The sequence below is a fragment of the Halichoeres trimaculatus genome, unplaced genomic scaffold (genome assembly GCF_033239565.1).
Source record: "Halichoeres trimaculatus isolate MK-OKI-2021-1 unplaced genomic scaffold, fHalTri1.1 fHalTri1_scaffold_7, whole genome shotgun sequence".
NCBI classification, from domain to species: domain Eukaryota; kingdom Metazoa; phylum Chordata; class Actinopteri; order Labriformes; family Labridae; genus Halichoeres; species Halichoeres trimaculatus.
This window is the reverse complement of record NW_027437185.1, coordinates 10753006-10774565: the sequence shown is the minus strand read 5'-3', so window position 1 is coordinate 10774565 and position 21560 is coordinate 10753006. Positions and strand designations below refer to the sequence as shown.

The 21560-nt window shown below is 39.5% G+C and overlaps 1 protein-coding gene and 1 pseudogene across 1 annotated transcript; both read left to right on the top strand.

Annotated features, from left to right (window-relative positions):
• Positions 1-199: 199 nt before the first annotated feature.
• Positions 200-12058, top strand: LOC141793905 (GTPase IMAP family member 9-like; annotated as a pseudogene).
• A 658-nt stretch (positions 12059-12716) lies between these two features.
• Positions 12717-20778, top strand: ids (iduronate 2-sulfatase). Its single transcript, XM_074673333.1, has 13 exons — positions 12717-12886; positions 13055-13191; positions 13272-13449; positions 13709-13797; positions 14659-14859; positions 15590-15760; positions 15857-15983; positions 16419-16589; positions 17424-17530; positions 19376-19492; positions 19921-20031; positions 20191-20316; positions 20416-20778. Exons 1-13 carry the CDS (start codon positions 12811-12813, stop codon positions 20488-20490), a joined length of 1686 nt encoding a protein of 561 aa, XP_074529434.1. The 5' UTR covers positions 12717-12810; the 3' UTR covers positions 20491-20778.
• Positions 20779-21560: the final 782 nt, after the last annotated feature.

Sequence of the window (21560 nt, the reverse complement as noted above, 5' to 3'; positions counted from 1 at the left end):
GAATCACTCACTTGCTTTCCTTTCACACTCTCAATTTCACTTCAGCTGGAAGGACCTAGGGGGGAGGCGTGATTTGAACTTTCAGATTTCAAAAACAGATTTAACACCTGAACTTTAAGGCGATTCTCAATTACACATAATTGCCTTGCTTGAATGTGGAAACAAAAGCGCGATCTGTGTCTGCTGTGGCCGAAAAAACATGCCGAATGCGCTGCCAGTGGAGCAGGAGAGAGGTAAGTACGGTTCAAGTTGCCGCAGTCTTTCAGTCTCTCTGATTCAGCTGCTGTAAAGGACCAGAGATTTGAAAGCTTTCAGCGTGGTGTTGTCCCAGGGAACAATCTACTGTTTTATCAAGTCTCACTGCAAAACTACAGACATCAAATCTCGCTGGAGCTCGCGTGAAGAAACGTGACTCCAAAACATTTCCAAAGAGGCCTGTCAGCTGCCCTGGCGTGTAATGGTATTTCTGTCAGCAGTAGGGAGACCATATTCTGAAAACCTAACAAGATAACAGCCTTTCTCGCTCTTTGAGAAACAACAAAAACACACAGAGATACTTAATACGTCAAAGTAGCTACATTAACTTCCAGCACCTTGCTCAAAAATATGTTTCTTGTGCAAAAATATAAATAATGCCTCAAATTCTCAGTTAAAGTTTAAATAAGATCTTGAGACGTTTAAATAAATGAAGGTGCATGTTTTCTGCTTTGATCTGAGAAAAGGCGCGGTCTTCACATCATGACCCATGTGGTGCACATGCTCATCAACTTAACAGGTGGTTCTTCAAAATAATGCCAGTAGCATATAGTGCAGTGTTTTATTGCTGTGAATGCAGTAATGCATTCACAGCATATGTTCTTCTGTGTCAAAAAAATTTATTGCTGTGAATGCAGCAATGCATTCACAGTATATGTTCTTCTGTGACAAAAAAATTTATTGCTGTGAATGCAGCAATGCATTCACAGCATATGTTCTTCTGTGACAAAAAAATTTATTCTTCTTCTTCTTCTTCTTCTTCATTCTTCCGCCCGCTTTTTTGGACCGCTAAAACTCCAGCAAACTTCAACCGATTTTCACCGTTCAAACTTCAAAACGTGTGTTTCAGTTGGGACAAGGGGGCTATGACTCTTCAGAAACTTTTCACAAATACTTTCCGAGATATTCGACGATTTACGAAAATTCGGTCCCATAGAGATGAATGAGGAATTTTCAAAATTTCCTCTCTTCAGGACATTTTTTCAGCCTGCTTCAAACCCTCCTCATTCAGTCATACATTCAGCTACAAACTCCATTCAAACTTCAAAATATTCAGCTATCTTTTGGCTTCATTCAGTGGGTTTCAAATGTTTCCTAGCATTCATAGTTTCTTCACAATGACCCTTCAAAGGTCATGATGCATTTCAGCTCTTTGAGCCGTTTAACATTGGTGTGTATTGGACGGAATGTTTTGGCTCAGAGTGGGAGATTCAAACGACAGAGCACGGAGAGGGGGAAACAAGACCTGAGAAACTTCTGGGTAAACTGCTCTCTTGGCCACATTTTTTTAGCTATCAACACAAATAAGCCCTCAGCATGTAAGTAGTCTTGTCCTGCTTCTGACAAAGTGGTTTTTAAAGCAAAAGGATGGAGCACTTTTTCACAAAATGGCCAACTGTCATGAGAAGTTAAAAAAAATCCCCATATACCTCCATGTTAATTCCTGAGGGGTTTTCTCAGAGATCAGTAAAATTTCCCTCATCTATCTATCGCTCTCGTGGGTTCGTTTCTTGACCTTCATGCATGAAATTTAGACGGACAGCTTCCTCTGGGTCTCAGGATTCCTACGGTGTGTTCATTTTTATTCTAGCCCTCACGGTTTTGGCAAGGTGACAGGAGATTCGGACTCTTGCTTTGCCACAAAATCTTCAGAAGATTACAGTAACAAGGGCAAAGTTGTGCACCTGCACCTGCTGCCCTTGACGAGCTGGTCACCGTGGAAACCTTTCATCTCATGCAGCTGTTTATAGTAACTCATCAAAACATCCAGGAACAAAGACAAGCATGTGTCTGTTAATTTATCAGTGATAACCAATGTAAAATCTGGCTTCAGATAAGCCTCAGCAGACAGGTTGACATGATTGAACACACACACACACACACACACACACACACACACACACACACTCACACACACAGGGCAGAAAGTATCACACTTTAACAGCATTTGACTTCCATTTCCCTGAGTCAGCTCCTTATTTTCCTAGATTTTTTTCTTTAAATTTAAATTCCTTCCTTTAATTTCTGAATTGATTCAGCCATTCAAACTTTTAAATCCAATTTTAGATTACACTGATTCATGCTTCATGTTCATTCTTTTTGTAAGAATTGCAAGCACCTTTACACCCTGATTTCAAAGGGAATGTGTTGGGAATAAACAGACTCCGCCAGCTCTCTGATGGCAGTTGGTGAACAATGATCACCATGGCAACATCTGGCTTCAGATGGGCCTCAGCCTACAGGCTTACATGGTTAAAAAACTCACACACAGGACACACAGGATTACATTTTAACAGGGTTTAAGATAGCAGACTTACATTTTCCCTCAGTCAGGTCATTATTTCCATCAATGTTCTTTAAAATTTGATTTATTCCTTTAATTTTTGAATAGACGCAACCATTTAAACTTTAAATTTCTTCATCCATTCCATTTATTTGTCCATTCATTTCCTTTCATCCAAGAGTTCATGGCAGGCTAATTCAGCATTCTGCATTAGCAGTTGAGCGCAAGCTTTTACAGGACTTCTTTAAACAATTTTCAGACATATCCTCAGTCATTCTTGATCAGCATTCTGCATCAGCAGTTGAGCACAAGCTTTTCAAGACTTCATTCAACCATTTTAAGACAAATCTTCAGTCATTCATGTTCAGCGTTCTGCATTAGCATTTCAGTGCAAGCCTTGCATGACTTCATTCAACCATTTTCAGACACATCTTCAGTCATTCATGTTCAGCGTTCTGCATTAGCATTTCAGCGCGAGTTATTTAAGACTTTGTTCAGCCATTTTCAGACATATCTTCACTCAATCATGTTCAGCATTCTGCATTAGCAGTTCAGCGCAAGCTGCTTCAGCATTCTGCATTCACAGCGCAATTTCTTCAGAAATTGCTTTTCTAGTTCTTCTTCTTCTTCTTCTTCTTCTTCTTCATTCTTCCGCCCGCTTTTTTGGACCGCTAAAACTCAGGCAAACTTCAACCGATTTTCACCGTTCAAACTTCAAAATGTGTGTTTCAGTTGGGACAAGGGGGCTATGACTCTTCAGAAACTTTTCACAAATACTTTCCGAGATATTCGACGATTTACGAAATTTCGGTCCCATAGAGATGAATGCGAAATTTTCAAAATTTCCTCTCTTCAGGACATTCTTTCAGCCTGCTTCAAACCCTCCTCATTCAGTCATACATTCAGCTACAAACTCCATTCAAACTTCAGAATATTCAGCTATCTTTTGGCTTCATTCAGTGGGTTTCAAATGTTTCCTAGCATTCATAGTTTCTTCACAATGACCCTTCAAAGGTCATGATGCATTTCAGCTCTTCGAGCCGTTTAACATTGGTGTGTATTGGACGGAATGTTTTGGCTCAGAGTGGGAGATTCAAACGACAGAGCACAGAGAGGGGGAAACAGGACCTGAAAAATTTCTGGGTAAACTGCTCTTTTGGTCACAATGTTCACTCCACATAGGCATATTATATATCAAAATGGAGAAGGGCTTGTCCTTCTTCTGAAAAAGTGGTTTTTAAAGCAAAAGGATGGAGCACTTTTTCACAAAATGGCCAACTGTCATGAGAAGTTCAAAAAAATCCCCATATACCTCCATGTTAATTCCTGAGGGGTTTTCTCAGAGATCAGTAAAATTTCCCTCATCTATCTATCGCTCTCGTGGGTTCGTTTCTTGACCTTCATGCATGAAATTTAGATGGACAGCTTCCTCTGGGTCTCAGGATTCCTACGGTGTGTTCATTTTTATTCTAGCCCTCACGGTTTTGGCAAGGTGACAGGAGATTCGGACTCTTGCTTTGCCACAAAATCTTCAGAAGATTACAGTAACAAGGGCAAAGTTGTGCACCTGCACCTGCTGCCCTTGACGAGCTGGTCACCGTGGAAACCTTTGATCTCATGCAGCTGTTTAGAGTAACTCATCAAAACATTCAGGAACAAAGACAAGCATGTGTGTGTTAATTTATCAGTGATCACCAATGCAAAATCTGGCTTCAGAAAAGCCTCAGCAGACAGGTTTACATGATTGAACACACACACACACACACACACACACACACACACACACACACACACACACACACACACACACACACAGGGCAGAAAGTATCACACTTTAACAGCATTTGACTTCTATTTCCCTGAGTCAGCTCCTTATTTTCCTAGATTTTTTTTTTTTAATTTAAATTCCTTCCTTTAATTCCTGAATTGATTCAGCCAGTCAAACTTTTAAATCCAATTTTAGATTACACTGATTCATGCTTCATCATCATTCTTTTTGTCAGAATTGCAAGCACCTTTACACCCTGATTTCAAAGGGAATGTGTTGGGAATCAACAGACTCCACCAGCTCTCTGATGGCAGTTGGTAAACAATGATCACCATGGCAACATCTGGCTTCAGATGGGCCTCAGCCTACAGGCTTACATGGTTAAAAAACTCACACACAGGACACTCAGGATTACATTTTAACAGGGTTTAAGAAAGCCGACTTACATTTACCCTCAGTCAGGTCATTATTTCCATCAATGTTCTTTAAAATTTCATTTATTCCTTTAATTTTTGAATAGACGCAACCATTTCAACTTTAAATTTCTTCATCCATTCCATTTATTCGACCATTCATTTCCTTTCATCCAAGAGTTCATGGCAGGCTAATTCAGCATTCTGCATTAGCAGTTGAGCGCAAGCTTTTACAGGACTTCTTAAAACAATTTTCAGACATATCCTCAGTCATTCATGATCAGCATTCTGCATCAGCAGTTGAGCACAAGCTTTTCAAGACTTCATTCAACCATTTTAAGACAAATCTTCAGTCATTCATGTTCAGCGTTCTGCATTAGCATTTCAGTGCAAGCCTTGCATGACTTCATTCAACCATTTTCAGACAAACCTTCAGTCATTCATGTTTAGCTTCTGCTGTAGCATTTCCGCATGAGTTATTTAAGACTTCATTTAGCAATTTTCAGACATATCTTCAGTCATCCATGTTCAGCATTCTGCATTAGCAGCTCAGCGCAAGCTGCTTCAGCATTCTGCATTCACAGCGCAATTTCTTCAGAAATTGCTTTTCTAGTTCTTCTTCTTCTTCTTCTTCTTCTTCCGCCCGCTTTTTTGGACCGCTAAAACTTCTGCAAACTTCAACCAATTTTCACCGTTCAAACTTCAAAACGTGTGTTTCAGTGGGGACAAGGGGGCTATGACTCTTCAGAAACTTTTCACAAATACTTTCCAAGATATTCAACAATTTAAGAAATTTCGGTCCCATAGAGATGAATGCGGAATTTTCAAAATTTCCTCCCTTCAGGACATTTTTTCAGCCTGCTTCAAACCCTCCTCATTCAGTCATACATTCAGCTACAAACTCCATTCAAACTTCAAAATATTCAGCTATATTTTGGCTTCATTCAGTGGATTTCAAATGTTTCCTAGCATTCATAGTTTCTTCACAATGACCCTTCAAAGGTCATGATGCATTTCAGCTCTTCGAGCCGTTTAACATTTGTGTGTATTGGACGGAATGTTTCAGCTCAGAGTGGGAGATTCAAACGACAGAGCAGGGAGAGGGGGAAACAAGACCTGAGAAACTTCTGGGTAAACTGCTCTCTTGGCCACATTTTTTGAGCTATCAATGCAAATAAGCCCTCAACATGTAAGTAGTCTTGTCCTGCCTCTGACAAAGTGGTTTTTAAAGCAAAAGGATGGAGCACTTTTTCACAAAATGGCCAACTGTCGGGCAAAGTCAGCTCCGGCACCCATGTACTCCAATGTTAATTCCTGAGGGGTTTTCTCAGAGATCAGTCAAATTTCCCTCATCTATATATCGCTGTCATGGGCCTACTTCTGCATCTTTAGACATGAAATTTACACGGACAGCTTCCTCAGGGTCTCAGCATTCCTACGGTGTGATCATTTTTCTTATCGGCCCTTTGGTTTTGTCACAGTTGTAGGCAGTTTGACACCCTGATTTCAGTGGAAATGTGTTGGGAATCAACAGACTCCACCAGCTCTCTGATGGCAGTTGGTAAACAATGATCACCATGGCAACATCTGGCTTCAGATGAGCCTCAGCTAAAAGGCTTACATGATTAAATACTTACACACAGGACACACAGAATTTCATTTTAACAGCGTTTCAGAGATGAGACTTGCATTTTCCCTCAGTCAGGTCATTATTTCCATAACTGTTCTTTAAAATTTAATTCATTGCTTCAAATTTTGAAAAGATGCAGCCATTTCAACTTTAAATTCATTTATCCATTTAACTGATTCATCCATTAGTTTCCTTTCATCCAAGAGTTCATGGCAGGTTAATTTAGCATTCTGCATTAGCAGTTGAGTGCCAGCTTTTCATGAATTATTTCAACCATTTTCAGACATAAATTCAGTCATTCATGTTTAGCATTCTGCTTTTGCAGTTGAGCACAAGCTTTTCAAGACTTAATTCAAATGAGTTCAGACATAACTTTAGCCATTCTTGTTCAGAATTTTGCTTTAGCAGTTCAGCGCAAGCATTTTAAGACTTCATTCAGCCATTTTCAGACAAACCTTCAGTCATTAATGTTCAGCATTCTGCATTAGCAGTTGAGCGCAAGCTTTTCAAGACTTTTTCAACCATTTTCAGACATATCTTTAGTCATTCAGGTTCAGCTTTTGTTGCATTAGCAGTTCAGCGCAAGCTGCTTCAGCATTCTGCATTCACAGCGCAATTTCTTCAGAAATTGCTTTTCTAGTTGTAAATATTAATGGTCTGTCTGTAGAGCAAGCTGAACAAAATGAACGATTTACAAATTTTTTAATGTGGCATCTGTTGCCAATAGGCTTAAAAACTGTATATTAGCAACAAATGGATGATGTCACTGAGTCTGTGACCATGTTTTATCCAGTACAGGACTTCAACATGCCCTGAATAATGCCAAATCCCAAATCACTGGGGGGGGCAAATTGGGCCGTAAATCGTTTTTAAAATCTTTTTGTGTGTGGCCGGCTGGAATCAGTTTTACAACAAAATTATTTGGACTAACTGCTAACCTGATGTCATGAGTTACCAGTGGGTCATGTCTCTTCATCTACTGTAAAGAACTTAACCTGATAGATTTGTGACAGCCTGTTACGCCCCACTGAAATGTGGCCCTATGGGGCTAACAACAATCCATAAATGATCTCCATTAAAAACACATTAAAAATACCTTAGACAAGATGGCAAGATCTGCAATGAGAGGCAGCAAGGCAGCAGTCCCCAGCTCAAATGCCTCTCACTGCTACAAGCTGCAGTGAGCTCTTGAAGGCAGTAGACAATTTGTGGCCTCACCTGGAAGCAAGCAGGAGAGACAGTGAACACAGAGAAACACTCATATAAAAGATATAACCTCATCTTGGATAAGGTTTCTGTTGGAAACAAGACGGCATACCCCACAGCCATAATGATGACTACAAAGAAATCTGAGCGGATACAATGAATTAAAAAAATGTAAGTTTAATGAAATCTTTCCTGTCCTCTGAATTCACAGGGCCGCTCATGCTCATGCTTCTTGGGAAGAGTGGAGTGGGCAAGAGCTCCAGTGGGAACACCATCCTAGGAAGACACGAGTTTGAGCCAGACTTGAGTGTTCAGAGAGTCACTCGACACTGTGAAAAAGGAGAGGGGATGGTTGAGGATGTCCCTGTTGCTGTGATTGACACACCTGGGTTTTTTGAGTCGGAGCGCAAAGATGAGATTGTGCAAGAGATTTTGAAGCGTGTCAAACTACAGGAGCCAGGTCCCCATGCCTTCATATTTGTCATCTCTATTGGACGGATGACTCAGGAGGATCAAGAAACTCAGGCACTGATAGAAGAAAGGTTTGGCCCAAGAGTTTGGGACTACACCATTGCCCTGTTCACCCATGGGGACCTCCTGGATGATAAAAACATAAATGATGTCATCTCTAAGAGTGATGCGAAATTCCGCGACTTTATACGGAAGTGCAGCGGAGGCTTCCACGTCTTCAACAACAAAGAGCCGCAGGACCAGCAGCAGGTGACGAGCTTAATAGAAAAGATCCCTTGTGGCTCTGAATGGAGGGAAATGTTTTGACACCGACCTGTATCCCGAAAAGGAACAGAAGATCAGGAAAATACAGGCGAACATCCTGACACAGAAAGATGCTGACATCAGGAAACGGGAGGCAGCGCTAGAGGAGAACTACAAGGGGAAAGAGCTGAAGATAAAGAAAAATAGATTGTGGATGGGTGAAGAAGAAAATGCAAGGCTGGCAGCAGAACAGAAGATAAGGATGAAAAACTTTTTCTGGAAGATTTGTAAATTCTTTATGTTTCTATGCTTTATGATCTTAGCATCAGTGCTGCTTTTAATAATTGAGGATTATAACAATGAGCATCCTAAGAAGTGGATCGATGAGTATCCTGAGGATTGCATCTATCAGCGTCCTAAGGATTGTATCAATGAGCATCCTGAAGAGTGGATCGATGAGGAAGACATACAGTGGGGAAAATAAGTATTGAACACGTCAACTTTTTCTCATTACATTTATTTCCAAAGCTGCAATTGAAATGAAATATCTGCCAGATATTGGTATTAATTCAAATAATCCACACATGAAAAGAAATTATGACATTCAAGTTGATAAATAATGATTGTGTGGAATTAAGTTCGATAACACAGGAAAAAAGTATTGAACACACCATGGAAAGGCTGTATACTTTGGCAAGGAAATGCACCATACCACCTGAAATCTGTCAGTAATTATTACCTGAACTTCTAATTAGTGCAAACCAAAATCAGCTGGGCTTCAGCAAATTGATGGTCCTATAAAAAAGGTCATTTTTTTCACCAAGCAGTGAAATACGACACACCTCATGATGGGTAAAGGCAAAGAGCTCTCTGAAGACTTTCACAACCTGATTGTTGCTCAGCATCAGAATGGAACTGGTTACAGACTTATATCAAAGCACCTGAATATTCCAGTCAGCACCCTTGGGGTCAGTATTCGCAAGTGGAAGAAGCACCACCTTACCATCAACAGGCCATGCACAGGAGCTTCTTGCAAGATTTCTGACCAGGGAGTCAGAAAGATAGTCAGAAGAGGACTCAACGAGCCAAGGACCACCCTGAAAGTGCTCCAGAAAGACTTGGAGGCAGCGGGTATAATTGTTACAGAGAAAACAAAAGGTAATTCACTCCACCGCCATGGCCTCTATGGACGCTCAGCCCCACAAGACTCCATTTCTCAAGAAAAGGCATGTTGAAGCTGGTTTAAAGTTTGCTAAACAGCATCTTGACAAGCCTGTAGAATACTGGAAGAATGTTCTGCTCAGATGAGAACAAAATTGGACTTGCCAGCCGTCACCATGTTTGGAGGAGAAATGTCACTGCACATCAGCCAAAAAACACTATACCACTATACCACTATACAGTGAAGTTTGGAGGTGGAAGCATCATGGCATGGGGTTGTTTCTCATCTCATGGTATTGGCAAACTTCATATAATTGTCGGAGCAATGAATGGAGCCATGTATGGGGAAATTCTTGATATGAATCTGCTGCCATCCACCAGGATGATGAAGATGAGACGTGGCTGGAGCTTCCAGCAGGACAACGATCCAAAGCACACAGCAAAGTTGAATCTCACATGGTTTCAAAAAAAGAAAATCAATCTGTTAGAACGGCCTAGTCAATCACCTGACTTAAAGCCAATTGAACATTTGTGGAAAGAACAAAAGAATAGGGTTCACCAGAGGGCACCAAAGAATATTCAAGATTTAAATACAATCTGTGCAGAGGAATGGGCCAAAATCACACCTGAGCAGTGTGGGCCATTAGTTAAAACATACAAGAAGCGTCTGGAAGCTGTCATTGCAAACAAAGGCTTCTCCACTAAGTATTAGATGAGTCTCAGTTAGTGTGTTCAATACTGTTTTACTGTGTTATCACACTTATTTCCACTTAATCATTATTTATGAACCTGAATGTTGTGATTTCTTTTTATGTGTGGATTAATTGAGTTAAATACCAATGTCTGGTAGGAATTTTGTTTGAATTGCATCTTTGGAAATAAATGTGATGTGTTTCCCTTGAGGATTCAAGGGAGAAGCACCTAGCCACTGGTTTAGGTATGTGGGTTTCACCTGGGACAAGATCCTAACACATGAAGTAGAGGCCTTTACAGAATACATAAGCACAGTGGACATCAACATCAAGTTCACTAGTGAAGATGTCAAGGAAAATGTTATGGCCTTTTTTGGACTGTGCAGTGCGCTAAGAGGCAGATAGGTATCCCAACATTGAAGTGCACAGGAAACCCACACACATGGATCAATATCTACTTTTTGATTCCCACAGTTCACAGCAGCACAAACTGGGTGTCATGGGAACCTTAAACCACCAGGCTGAGCCAGGAAAGAAGGAAGGGAAAAAGAACACTGAACAAGAAAGGGAAGAGAGATGCTAGGACTTTGTGATCCTGTACAGTACAGGTGTTTCTGAAAAACTCAAGAGGATCTTTGGCAAACACCACATCCCTGTTCATTTCAAGCCTGGATACAGCTTAAAGTACAAGCTGGCCCATCCCAAGGACAAAACCCCAAGACACGAACAGAGCAATGTGGTGCACACTATCCAATGCTGTGAGGAATGCTCAGACCTGCACATCGGATAAACTAAATGACTTCTTTATAAGCGTATGGCAACACAGCAGTTCACCTTCACTCAAAGGACACAGGACACTTTTTTGGCAATGTACAAGTTTTGGCTGAAGAACAAAGATGGTTTGAAAGAGGAGTTAAAGAAGCCATCTTTACCAAACTGGAAAAACCTTCTCTTGGTAGGGGGGGGGGGGGGGGGGGGGGGGGGGGGGGCTTAGACATTACCTTTCAGTCACACACACTATGCAGTGCTGAGCTCTCTCCTGAGGAAGTTCGCGAAACATCCACACAAGACAGTGGGACCTAACTGCCCGCGCAAGACAATGTTACCCAATCCTTACTTCCAACTCCTCCCACTTGTTCTTGTCTCTTCACATGTAACATAAACACTTGCCTTCCTCACCAGCAGTTTTGGAACTGAAGAAGAGGTGAAACATCTTCCCAAACTCTTCACAGTCCAGTTGCCTGTTTTCAAGTCTTCAGAGTTGCTTCATGTTGTTTCGATAAAACTTCTGCAGGGGCGTCTCTGATTTTTAATGTAATAAAATCTGTTTTTACTGCAGCACCATGTAAAGAGAATATGACATCCTTTAGCGTCCGTTTGATAAACAAAAGACTCAAACAACCAAACATACAGCTGCTGCGGTTTCTACACACACACACACACACACACACACACACACACACACACACACACACACACACACACACACACACACACACACACACCTTAGCTTGAAAAGTGACATACCTCTATACCTGTGAGAAATAAGACAGTGACACCCAGTGGCAAAAACATGGATACAGCTCGACCCAAAAAAGCAACATAAAAATGTTTCATACAAAGAGACTTTTTTAAAGGGCAGGGGTCAAAAGAAAAAAAGGAACAAATTAAATGTAAAAAAAACAAACCTTAAATTGATTTGCAGATGTCACTTTTTGTTAAAAAGTGACATGTTGTATGGGAATCTGCAAAATCTGTCAGTATGTCAGGTATTTTATCAAAGTTATTATTTTTATTACAATTTTATCCTAGTGCTGATATTGTTTTCATTTATGAATAATAATGGAGATGGATATGAATAAGATTAAGGTGAATTAACAGTTGTTATTATTATTATTATTATTATTATTATTATTATTATTATTATTATTATAGCATTGCTTGCAACATTGTGACATTTTCTCTGTTCTGAAGTCTGTTGTCTGGTGGTTGTTTTGGTGTTTTCTCGTCCTTCACATGTTTGAAAAAAAGCAGTTTCAATCAGAATTTTTTATTTAGAATTTGTTTTATTTTATTTTCAGTTGATTATTATTTTTTCTTTAAAATTATTTTAATGCAAATAAATGTGATTTTGACTCCTTGTCATTTTCTGTTTTTGGGCTGTTTTTTTTTTTTTAATACATTTTATGGATGCAATAATATTAATAATAATAATAATTATAATAATGATGATAATAATAATAATAATAATAATAATAACAATAATAATAATAATAATAATAATAATAATAATAATAATAATAATAATAATATCAATGAAATTGTAAAAAACTGTGCAGAAAGTGTGGATAAATAATTGCTACTAAATAAGTTGAGAAGAATCTTTGTTTCTGTCAAGGTGTGTGCACAAATCCATCCGAGGAGGATGCGACGGGACGTACATATATGGTGGTTTAAAAGAAATAAAAAAAAAAAAAGTCTCATATTATTGACACATAAAGTAGCTAATGAAATTAGCCTTGGGGGCGGGGCGAGAGCCGAGTCAACCAATGACAATGACTCTGTACCCCAACGTGATAACCAGGAAGTTATTTGAAGGCACACAGTGCTGGCCGTGGAAATGCTGTAAACGGGATGAGAGATTAACTCCGCAGACTGTGTGTTTTTGTCAGTGTCTCCAGAGCAGTATGTGCACATGTGTCCGGATATGGCTCCCTGCTCTGTGTCTTCTGTCTCTGGCTCTACCTGTATCAACACGAAGAGGTGAGTTTAGTTTTTGAACTTGGGAAATACCTTGTTGAATGCACAACTTTCGAAAACAAGCGTTTTACTTAATGTTGTTGTTTGACATCACCAGCCGTGAAGTTTTTCATATCAGTGATTGATTATCAGCCTCACCGTTTGAATTATACCCCGGTTCGTTGCTTTCAGAGAGGAGAAATGTCCTCTTCATCATGGCAGATGATCTGCGGACATCACTGGGCTGCTATGGGGACCCCGTGGTTAAATCCCCCAACATTGACCAGCTGGCATCCAAAAGCCAAGTCTTCCTCAATGCATACGCACAGGTCGGTTCGTCACTGGATGCTGATCCTCTCAGTTTATTGTTGAAACTAATCAAATCCTTAATTTCACCACACTCTCTCAGCAAGCTGTGTGTGCTCCCAGCCGCACGTCTATGCTAACCAGCCGCAGACCTGACACCACCAGGCTCTACGACTTCAACTCCTACTGGAGAGTTCATGCTGGAAACTACACAACCATGCCACAGTTCTTTAAATCCAGGGGGTACTACACCATGTCTGTGGGCAAGGTCTTTCATCCAGGTAAAATCAATCATAATAATTTGAAACAAACATCTACTGTAGGAAATGTAGGTGGTTATTTAAAAGAGCACAGCAGAAAAACGAAAAGGGAAGTGATATTATATCTCACGCTAAGGGGAACTAAGTTGTCGATGCTTAGCCTGAAAAGCAAAGCTAAGGAGAACCAGGTCTGCATGTTTTTTATGCTTACTCAGGGAAATCTTGACATTTCACAACAACCATTGTATAACAACAATGGTTTTGCCGTCTTATCCTCAAGGTATTGCTTCCAACCACACCGATGACTACCCATACAGCTGGTCCACCCCTGCTTTCCACCCACCTTCATTTAGATATGAGAAAGAAAAGGTATGCATATGATGCATGATTTCTTGCACATTTCTCATGCTCACCCAGCTTTGTGTCTGACTTATCATGCATTGAAAACTGAAGAAATATCTTTCTTTAGTCTTTGATGCAAAATCTTCTGAACACAATTAGATGCAATATTTCAAAAGCACATTTTTAGACATGCTTGGGGAAAAGATAACTTAATGTTTGACATCTTTAGACATCACCCAATTGGATGAAAAAAACAAACAAACAAAAAAATTGTTTGTTTTCAATAAATATAGCTCAGAATGATTAAAAACATGATGAATAAACATGGACTTTGTGGCAGATATGCATAGAAATGTACCGATGCTACTACTTTGCTGGTTGTTGAAACAGAAATTTGACCAGCTGAAGAGTTTAAATGTGAAAAACCTCGGAAAGTCTAAATTTAACACAATTAACGTGACACAGCTAACATGGGATCACAAAGTCTGAAGTTAAATGATGTCCCTTGGTTTGCTAAGTGCAGCACATGTTGCAGAGCTAGCAGCATTAGCCTTCAGTCCTCTCTGCTGTTCATGCTCAGTATTTCCTACATAGCTTTCATACAACTTTACAACTTGATCTCCCGGCTGTGATTTGTTTGCACATGTAATGTTTTTAGACTCTTTCATCGGACAGATTATTTGAGATTGTGCATTTTTTAAATCTGGGGCTTTAACCTGAACGGTGTTCCCTGTACTTACAGCCGAGGACAATGAGAACTGTAGTTGTAGTGTAACAATACCAGATGAGTTTTGTGTAGACCGGGAAGTTGATAAGCACTTCTACAGCTAAGTACAAGGAAACATTTTTAATTTTAGTTTTAATTCCTTTTATAAAAACTTTTGACAGATGTGCAAAGGGGAGGATGGTGAACTCCACACCAACTTACTCTGTGCAGTGAATGTGACAGAGCAGCCTGGAGGAACCTTGCCTGACCTGGAGAGCACAGACGAAGCAGTGAGGTTATTGAAGAGTCGGGCCAACAATGAGGCTCCTTTCTTTTTGGCTGTGGGCTTTCACAAACCACACATACCCTTCAGGATACCACAGGTACATGTCCTAATATTTCCCCTGGAAACACTCGGCACTTCTTGATAGTTTCACTCCACCTTGTGTTATTCATACAGTTAATCTCAGCAAGAAATGCAGAACCCAGAATAATCACAAGCAGTGTGTCAAAGACTTCAGAGGTCATCTTCAGAGCTTCAGAGAAGTTTGAGTCCCCGGAAAAGTCTTCAACTCTTTGGTATTTTGGTCTTTGAAAACAAGATCTGCTATCACAAAGTAAACGTTGATTTTCAGAAACAATCAGACAAGCAGGAATAAGCCTTAGCAAAACTTGCACTTTTAAATAGTCTTTAATGCTTAAACTGTCTGATGATTTGATTCTCAAAGTAGAAAAAAAGATAAATGGTTTTTATATAACACCAATTCACCACAAATGTTATCTGAAAATGCTTAACAAAGAGAGCAGGTTAAAACTACACTACTAATATTTACAAAGACCAAACATCAACACAGGGGAAGATCCAGACCCATCAGTTGGATCTTATCTTAATCCAACATGAGCAGAGCTCTCTGTAGGATTTAACAAGAGGTAGAAAAAAATAATCCTTCTTTTTACAAGAAGCTAATGGGTGGAAAGTCCTGAGTTCTGTGTATCTTGAAGGTTAGAAAGCTTAAGAAGGTTTTTGCTTCTGATGCAAGGGTCTGCTCATTCATTAAAACAAGCTTTTTATTTTTACCGACTTAAAAAAAAAAAAATCTTTGTGTATTGCAGGAATTCATCAGTCTATACCCTCTGGACAATATGACTTTGGCCCCTGATCCCAAAGTCCCTAAACTCCTTCCATCTGTGGCCTACAACCCCTGGATGGACATAAGAAAGAGAGATGATGTTGAAAAACTCAATATAAGCTTCCCCTACGGCCCAATACCCAAGGACTTCCAGGTATGAACTGAGGGCTCTTTCACTTGTGATAAGAATAATTTAGTTCATGTTCCTTGAAATGTACAACTGTAATGTTCTGTGTGCCGTGTGTTTTAGCTTCGTATTCGCCAGCATTACTATGCTGCGGTTTCTTACATGGACGCTCAGGTTGGACGGCTGCTCAGTACTCTTGATGAGCTGAGGCTGGCTGACAGCACCATGGTGGTGTTTACTTCAGACCATGGTTAGTAAGTCTCAGAAATCTGTTTTAAGAATATCTCTTTTGGAAAACAATACAAATGGGTGTAAGTCTTTCCTGCCACTACCAGAGGGCGGTGTTACATATTTTGCCTGACCAGGAAAAATTTTCCTTTTGTAAGTTTTCTCTTTGTTTTTTTTCATATCCTAGAAACTTAAGTTAATTTAAATCCTTCTTTAAAGTATTCATTTATTATTCCTTTAGTATTTTAGTATTTAGTACTAGTAAATAGTAACCTTGTCATCAAATTTGAAGCAGGAACAAAGATCCACACAATGACTGCCTTAAACCTTTCTGTTTTTAAAGTACCACATGTTAAAATGTTGTTGCTTGTCTGTATTTTTTCACTTCCATCTCAGTTATTTTATGTAAAAAATATTAAAATGTGTTTTTTTTTTTTTTAATATATGTTTGATGTAGGATGGTCTTTAGGGGAACACGGCGAATGGGCTAAGTATTCTAACTTTGATGTGACGACTCGTGTACCTCTTATATACTATGTTCCTGGTGTCACAACAATCCGTGAATGGTCTTGGAAGCCGACCTTCCCTTTCATTGATGTTTTCAAACAATCTGGTCTGAAGTTCAAGGGTAAGATGCTAAGAAATTACACAATATAAAAACTCTGTGTGGTGTACAAATTGATTGAGGCTACTTCTGCATTTCATGTTTTTCTGGAGTCATGGTTTTAGACCACAGTGTAGCTATGCAGTATTTAGTCCAGGGACAAGTCCAAACAGCAAGATTATAAAGTAAATCTAGATACTAACATCCATGTTTATCATATACGGTAATACACTGGGTGATGCCCTCACATCTTTACAAACAGGATGCCAAATTTTGATTTTACTGATAACAGGAACATTTCCCAGATCACCTCAGTCCGTAATGAGCTCAGGTTAGAAGTTGTCAGCAATTTGGAATCATGTTGATGCAGATCATGCTAATATTTGTTATAGACATGTTAATTTGAAATAATGGGACTGTTCGTCTTTGCATGCTACAGTAATCAGTATTTAAGGATGCTACAGCAAACTGTGTCCACAGACGAAAGACTTCCAGATTTTGGAAGTGATTTTAAGCTTATGCAGTGATTTCCACTACAGAATCAAGTCTCTTCATTTCCAATCATGCATTTTTCGTATTAGTATTATTATTATTTGGCTGTGGTAATTTAATCAGGGAATTATTCAGATTTTCAGAATCTGATTATATGTACTGTTGATGATAAAATCCCTGTTTTCTTCTCAATCTCAAACTGAGGAACACCATCCTAAAGTTGTTGGACTATTTTTTCCACACACTCAGAGTTTTGGATATCTCCTTGTAAATGCTGTGATGATGAAAGTGATTCAAACCCTCACTTTTTCATTTCTGTGATTGTAAAAACATACTCAGCAGCTGACCCTGCTCTCTCTGTTCCAGCTAAAAAAGTAATAAGAAACGTGGTGGAGTTGGTGGATGTTTTCCCCACCACGTCCTACATGGCTGACCACAGTGCACCTGAACCTTGTCCTGATATTTCTTTCCAGGTAAGAACGACTAAAAATGTCTGGAACTGTTTCTTTTAATCATCATTATCCACCCTCTCCCTTTTTCTGTTTACAATGCTAAGCAAAACATTTGTTTTGATTCCTCCCAAAAACTCCATTTGCACAATGGTGCAGGATTAATGTGTTCCTATGACTCTGTGAATGACTCTTCATGTGAAATCTGCTCATGAGAAAGTGTTATGAACGGGTAACTCATAGAGCTTAAAAAAAAAAAAAAAAAAAAAAGTCTCTATTTAATGTTTTACAACACTCAGAAAACAACATTTTTTGCTTGTGTTTCTTTTTTGTTTTTATTGGAAAGCTACAAATAAAAACAAGAGTTGAAAAGCTTTTTTTCCCCCATGCAACTGCAGTTTGTTAGTTGAGGTTATTATTTGGAGATGACTGAATCTCCACGGCCTTAGATGGCATCTGGCGTGCAGTGTGTGAAACAATGAGGGCTGAGATGACCTAAAGATGACAATTAGACACGTTTTATGACATCACACACTGAATCAGTTAACAGAAGAAAGTAGTTCCCAGAGTGTCTAAGGAGGACTTTAATGTTCGTACTTGGTGTGTATTCAACCAAAAAGCTCCACAAAAAGAATGAAAACAAATAAAAGTTATTCATAGAAATATTAAAACTTCATGAAATCTTCTTCAGGATAAAATCATACTTCTGCATTTTGTGTAGAGGCTATGTGATTTATGCTACCAAACTTTCATTGAACTATGGGTAAGCCCAACAGTTAAATCTGCAGAAATGCTGACTCATGGCCCTCAGGGTAACTGCTGTAAACTATACATTCTACAATTCTACAGTTTCATTCAGCAGACACTTTCGTCAAAAGTGTTGTACAACACAAGCAAGAATTTAGACAGAAGAGAAAACCTCAGTTAGTGCAACAAAGTTATTTGGGGACAGGTGCTGCCATCTAGTGCCAAAGGAAGTGCCCGTTTTTTGTTTTCTGCCTTAAGCCTTGTAGTGTTCCCTGAACTGATGAGTCGTCAGACATCTCTTTAAGTAGAAAGGGACTCTGCGGGCCATATAGAGTTAGGTAATTCATTCAACCATTTGGGAACAACAGAGGTGAAGAGTCTAGCTAGAGATTTGGAGCTGTACTGGGCTGGAAGCACCAGGCGTCTTGCTCAAGTAGTGTATAGTGGGTGAGAAGGAGTGTAGACCTGGATGAGGGACCCCAGGTAGGCAGGAGCTGTTCTTGCCACTGTTGTAAACCAGAAGCAGAGCTTTGAGTTTGATTGGAGCTGCTACTGGAAGCCAGTGAAGAGAGAGATTAACAGCAGAGTGATGTGTGCTGTTTAAGACAATGTTATAAACCATGACTTGAAAGCATGTTGTTTAAAGTAACAACCTCAGAGTTGTCAGTTTAGCTCTCTGTGCTGGCTGTTTAAGACATGTTATTAATTTAGACATACTAACCACTTTACAAGACTTGCAGAGACCAGAGTTCAGACAAGAAGATGTACTGAAGCATGGCTGTACACCACTCATGATTTATACTTCTTATGGGACGTCAACTTAAAGATATTTATGTTGCTCAAGTTAAAGTGTAGTTCTGAGTGATTAGCATGAGTTTTTGTGTATAACGTGTCGTCTTTAGAAAATTGGATTCCAACTTGGGCTTGAAATGTAATCTCCTGCTTAGTTCTTTTTTTATTCTTATTTTATCATGAATTGGAGTCTATTTCTATTGGCATTTTCTTTCCCTGCCGAGTCAAAGAAAGTGAAAGGTGAGAGGCAGAAACCCTAATGGTAATATGACTGTGGTCCTGATAACTCTTTCATTTTCTTTGTTTTGGTCTGATTTTTTTCTCTTTCAGGAGGAATTGTGCACAGAAGGAGACAACCTGGCCTACACCTTCAGACACAGGGAGAGAGGAGAGGATGAGGAGGCCATATCTTTTAGCCAGTACCCACGGCCTGCTGATTTACCACAGGTACCAAAGGCTTTAAATTTAAAAGCTGAGTCGCTGTGCTCTAGATTTATGAGGCTTTTGATTTTGTTTGGTCCAACAGCTTGAGAGATGTGGAATAAGAAGAGAGGGAGAGGGTTCGTAGGGAGCCTGTGTTATTTTCTTAAACTTTTTTTAAAGTCAATTTTTGGGGCTTTCATGCCTTCAGTGAGACAGGAGAGGACAGTGGAAAGAGCAGGAAAAGGACCTAGAGCGGGGAGTGACATATGGAAACAGGCCACAGTCCGGACCCAAACCCAGGCCACCTGTTTTTTTTGAGATCTTTTTCTCATATATATGTTATACAGTAACTTTTTATGGGTTTTAATTCTACTTTAAATATAAAAAAAAACATCAAAAAACAAAAAAAAACATTTAAATCAGTCTGATATCAGCTTAAATTCTTCTTTCAGGTGAACTCTGACCTCCCCGATCTTAAAGACATAAAGATCATGGGGTATTCCCTGCGCTCCTGGGACTACAGGTACACCTTGTGGCTGGGATTCAACCCTCAAACATTTCAGGTTGGTGTGTCTCATAAAGTAAAAGTTGTCCATTGCGTTGTCTGGATGTACCAAACAGGGAAGCTGTGTGTGTGTCTAAGGGGGGGGATAAGTCTATCTGGGTTTGGTTTATTATTTTCCATGGCAGTCAGAGATGATGTTTCTCCATCCCACATGTAGGTGAATATTTCTGAAGTCCATGCTGGAGAGTTGTACATGTTAGCGGAAGACCCCAATCAGGATGAGAACATCTACAGCGACACAGAACAAAGTGTTATCCAGAGAAAGATGTCCAGAATTCCTCATGTAAGTCTGAGATAAGCTTCAGGATGTGCCAAGTTTTCCTTTTTTTATTTTTCCTTTTCTTCCTCGATTACTTTTCTTCTCATTGTGTTTGCCATCCAGACTTTGAATCTACAGACGAAGATGAGGCTGCAGCTCCTCTACCTCAGAGCAGGAATGAAAAGAAGGACTGTGTGAAAGAAGGACTGTGTGATATGATAAAGATGAATGAGTACAAAGGGAAGATGGATCACCAACTGAATCAGAATCTACAATTAAAGGGAGAAAACACATCTATTTTGTCAAATAATGCACATTTTTTTCTGTATTTGTTGTGTCACAATCATTTTTCATAATGGAATTCTTCAGGGATGTTATTTCTTGTCAAGGACTCGAAATGAGAGAATCACACCACAGCTCTTGGGCTGTTTTCTGCTTTGAGTGAAGTTTGTACAACATTTTAGGAAATAAAGAAAAAAAGACTCTACGAGCAAAGGAAGCTTTTTGTCATTTGTACAATGGGCTTTAGGGCCTCTGTGGAAAAAACACTAACTAAAACTCTTTGCTTGCCAATTCTACTGCACTTAATGGGCGGGGCCTACGCTGGTGGATGAGAGAATAGTTTCTATTGGTTGGTTTGACCTGGCTTTACCGAGTGCAAGCGCCAGCTTCCACTTCCCTCTTACACAACGCCTGGAGGTAAGTTGATAGCCTCTGGCTACAGTCTGCCGTACACTTACAACAACTACAAGCAAACCAAAAACAAAGGGTAGAATTGGGATTGTCCCCAAGCTGGGCCAATCAAGAGGAAGGGGGTTTGTGGACCAGGGGGCCTTAAAGAGACAGTAGCGATACAAAGTGTTTCTGACAGGGGCTGAGGTAAAAGTCTCTTAAAACAGCAGTGTGAGGAAAAACAGATTTTTTTCTAGCAATAAATGATATCAAGTTACTACAAGCGTACCAAGAAGACCATATAGAGCCTAAGATAATCAGGCTACCCCTTTGTTAAGAAGCAGTTAAAGACAGACCAGTTACAGAGTTTACAAAGTATTAAGTATAAAGCCAGGACTAGCACTTAAATATCTACCCTGAGCATGGGTTAATGCTGAATTTAAAGCCAACTTAAATCAAGATTAGAGAACAGTGTGGCCTGAGGAGCCATTGTGTGCATGAAAAAAACAATACCTTTTACAAGTATATTTATTTATATATATATATATATATATATATATATATATATATATATATATATATATATATATATATAT